The following is a 2,854-nucleotide window of genomic DNA, read 5'->3' as shown; positions in this document are numbered from 1 at the left end:
TAAGTCAACACGCCAAACCTCATCATATTCTAGACTTGTTGCTTCTTACTTTCCTGCCAGCATATTTTAAGTTCAAATGCCATGAAAACTCCATATTTAGTACATGACAAGATCAATTGTTCTTTTTGTTCTAATATTTTTGATGGCATTACAGACTAAAGATCAGTAATTACATATGACAAACCAGCAACTTTTGTCTCAGAAACTAAGACACAGTCATGAAAGATTATAGTTCCTTTTGCAAAGAACAGATTTATAAAATTCATCTAAATCAATATTTGAAAATAATTTCAGCCATTTTAATAATTTTATTAACTCTGCAGTTTCTGATATATTTTAAACTATATTCATGAAATAACACATCACTCACTGCCTTCTTATTTATCCTCAGAATATTATTGAAATTTCTTTTTATTTATGTAGAATTAGGAGTATACTCCACAAATATATGAGTTGATATACTTCTACTGCATTACCATAAATTTTACTATCCAGATAAAATAAAATAGAGTCAATCTCAAAGGAGATAATAAGGTAAAATTTGATCTTTTAGGAAAATGTATAAAAATATTTATATTAAATTTAATATATTTTATAGTATAAATTAAAATAACTCAGACAAATATATATAATCAAGAAAACATGTTTTTAATTTATTTTAGATCTAAATTTAATTTTTTTTATTTTATTAAAAAAAGGGGGCCCTAGGCAGTGGCTCACCTGGTTAAGTTCATACAACAAGTGCAAATATCAGAGCAAGAACTGGGTTCAAGCCTGGGGATGGGTGAGGGGAATGCTTCACAAGCCATAAAACAAGTCTGCAGATGTTTCTCTTTCTCAACCCCCTTCCCCTCTCTTTCTCTCTCTCCTTTAAAATATATATGTATTTATTATTATATAGATACAGAGAGAAATTGAAAGGGGAGGTGTAGATAGGGAGAAAGAAAAAGACATCTCAAGCCCTTTTTCACCACTTGCAAAGCTTTCCCCCTGTAGGAACCTGGGTCCTTGCACACCACAATATGTGCACTTAACCAGCTGAGTCACTGTATCCCTTTGCCCCCTCTCTACTTCCCCCTCCTTTCTCAATTTCATTCTGTTCTATCCAATAAAATGGGGAAAAAAATGTCTGCCAGGAGGAGTGGATTTGTAATGCAGGCATTGAGCCCCAGTGGTAACCCTGGAAAAAGAAAGAAAGAAAGAAAGAAAGAAAGAAAGAAAGAAAGAAAGAAAGAAAGAAAGAAAGAAAGAAAGAGAAAAGGTTGCTGTTGCAAGGGTATAATTTCACGTTGGCATCAAACCACCACACAATTGTCTTAGCTACACCACAAAGCACTGGGCCCTTTCAGAAGTCCCACCTTACTTCCCCTTTTGAATCCTCCAGTCTTCTGAATTAGGTCATGGTTTATCAAGCATTTACCCTACAATTCCACTTGCTAATATGTTTTTATGTTCCATTCCCCTATCTTCCCTTAAAATAGTCCATCCCCCGCCCCCCCCCCCACAGGGAATCCATTTCAATTTAGAGTTTTAGAGTTGTGATCCCTTGAATAGCTTTTGCAAAGCTTCTTTTACGTCTTTATTTCTCAGACTATAGATCATGGGGTTCAACATAGGGAACAACACTGTATAAAAGGTAGAAACCATTTTGTCCCTCTCTAGAGAATAGCTGGAACTGGGACGTGAATAGATGTAGAGGATGGAACCATAGTATAAAGTCACAGAGATCAAGTGGGAGGAACACGTGGAGAAGGCTTTGAGGCGGCCTTGGGTAGAGCGGATCCTCAAGATGGCAGCAATGATGAAGAGGTAGGAGGCCAGGATGAGCACTGTGGGGGTGATGACGTTGGAGGCCAGGAGGAAGTAGAGCACTGCTTGATAGCTCTCTTCCACCTCACAAGCCAACTTCACCAGGGGAGGGACATCACAGAAGAAATCATCAATGACATTGTCACCACAAAAATCCAATGTGAATGTGTTGCTAGTGAGTATAATTGCATTGACAAACCCTCCAGTATAGGAACATATGACTAAAGAGATGCACAGTGTTCTTGACATGGTCTGAGCATAGAGTAAGGGATTGGAAATAGCCACATAGCGGTCATAAGCCATGGTAGCCAACAGGTAGCATTCGCTGTAGGCCAGACCAGCAGAGAAAAAGAATTGAGATGCACAGCCAGCAAAGGAGATGCTCTTGTCTTCAGAGATGCAGGTGACTAAGATCTTTGGGGTGTAGACAGAGGAATACCAGAGATCCAGGAAAGAGAGATTCCCAATGAAAAAATACATGGGTGTGTGTAGCCTGGAGTCATTGCAGATCAAGGCTATGAGGGTGGTGTTTCCCACCAGGGTGAGAGAGTACACTCCCAGGAACAACACAAAGAGGACCAGCTGCATCGTGGGGTCTGTAGTGAAGCCCACCAGGATGAATTCTGTGACTGTGTGATTGCTCCTCTCCATGTCTTAAAGAGGCCTTACCTGAAAATGCAAGGGGAAATGATTTGACTGCTTCAATCAATGGGGGGGAGGAGAGAGAGAGAGAGAGAGAGAGAGGAAGAGAGAGCAGCATCTGTGATTTATTTACTAACTGTGGGCAAGTAAGGGAAATCTAAGTAGGAGTCTTGCCTGGCTTAGGCAGGTGATGGGGACATATTCATTTCAGTAAATTGTTGACATCATTTGGGAAGCTCTAGATCTTTAAGTAATGTAATAATTTTTTGAGGTCTAATACTTTATTCACTGTACCACCTCCCAGACTATAGCATATAGTTTTTATTATCTCTTTAAAAAAAAGAAGTGTGTATTCCTATGTTCATAGCAGCACAATTCATAATAGCTAAAATCTAGAAGCAAC

At 38.8% G+C, this 2,854-nt stretch overlaps 1 protein-coding gene across 1 annotated transcript; it reads right to left on the bottom strand.

Moving 5' to 3' along the window:
• Window positions 1-1,530: 1,530 nt before the first annotated feature.
• LOC103110281 (olfactory receptor 9G19-like) lies at window positions 1,531-2,460 on the bottom strand. The gene has a single exon (XM_007519457.1). It carries the CDS (start codon window positions 2,458-2,460, stop codon window positions 1,531-1,533), a length of 930 nt encoding a protein of 309 aa, XP_007519519.1.
• Window positions 2,461-2,854: the final 394 nt, after the last annotated feature.

Source organism: Erinaceus europaeus, chromosome 17 (assembly GCF_950295315.1).
Source record: "Erinaceus europaeus chromosome 17, mEriEur2.1, whole genome shotgun sequence".
NCBI lineage: Eukaryota > Metazoa > Chordata > Mammalia > Eulipotyphla > Erinaceidae > Erinaceus > Erinaceus europaeus.
This window is presented reverse-complemented; position numbering and strand designations above follow the sequence as displayed.

What these genes read in the sequence shown, in the direction of transcription:
- LOC103110281 (XM_007519457.1), bottom strand. Translation starts at nt 2,460, where the DNA reads ATGGAGAGGAGCAATCACACAGTCACAGAATTCATCCTGGTGGGCTTC.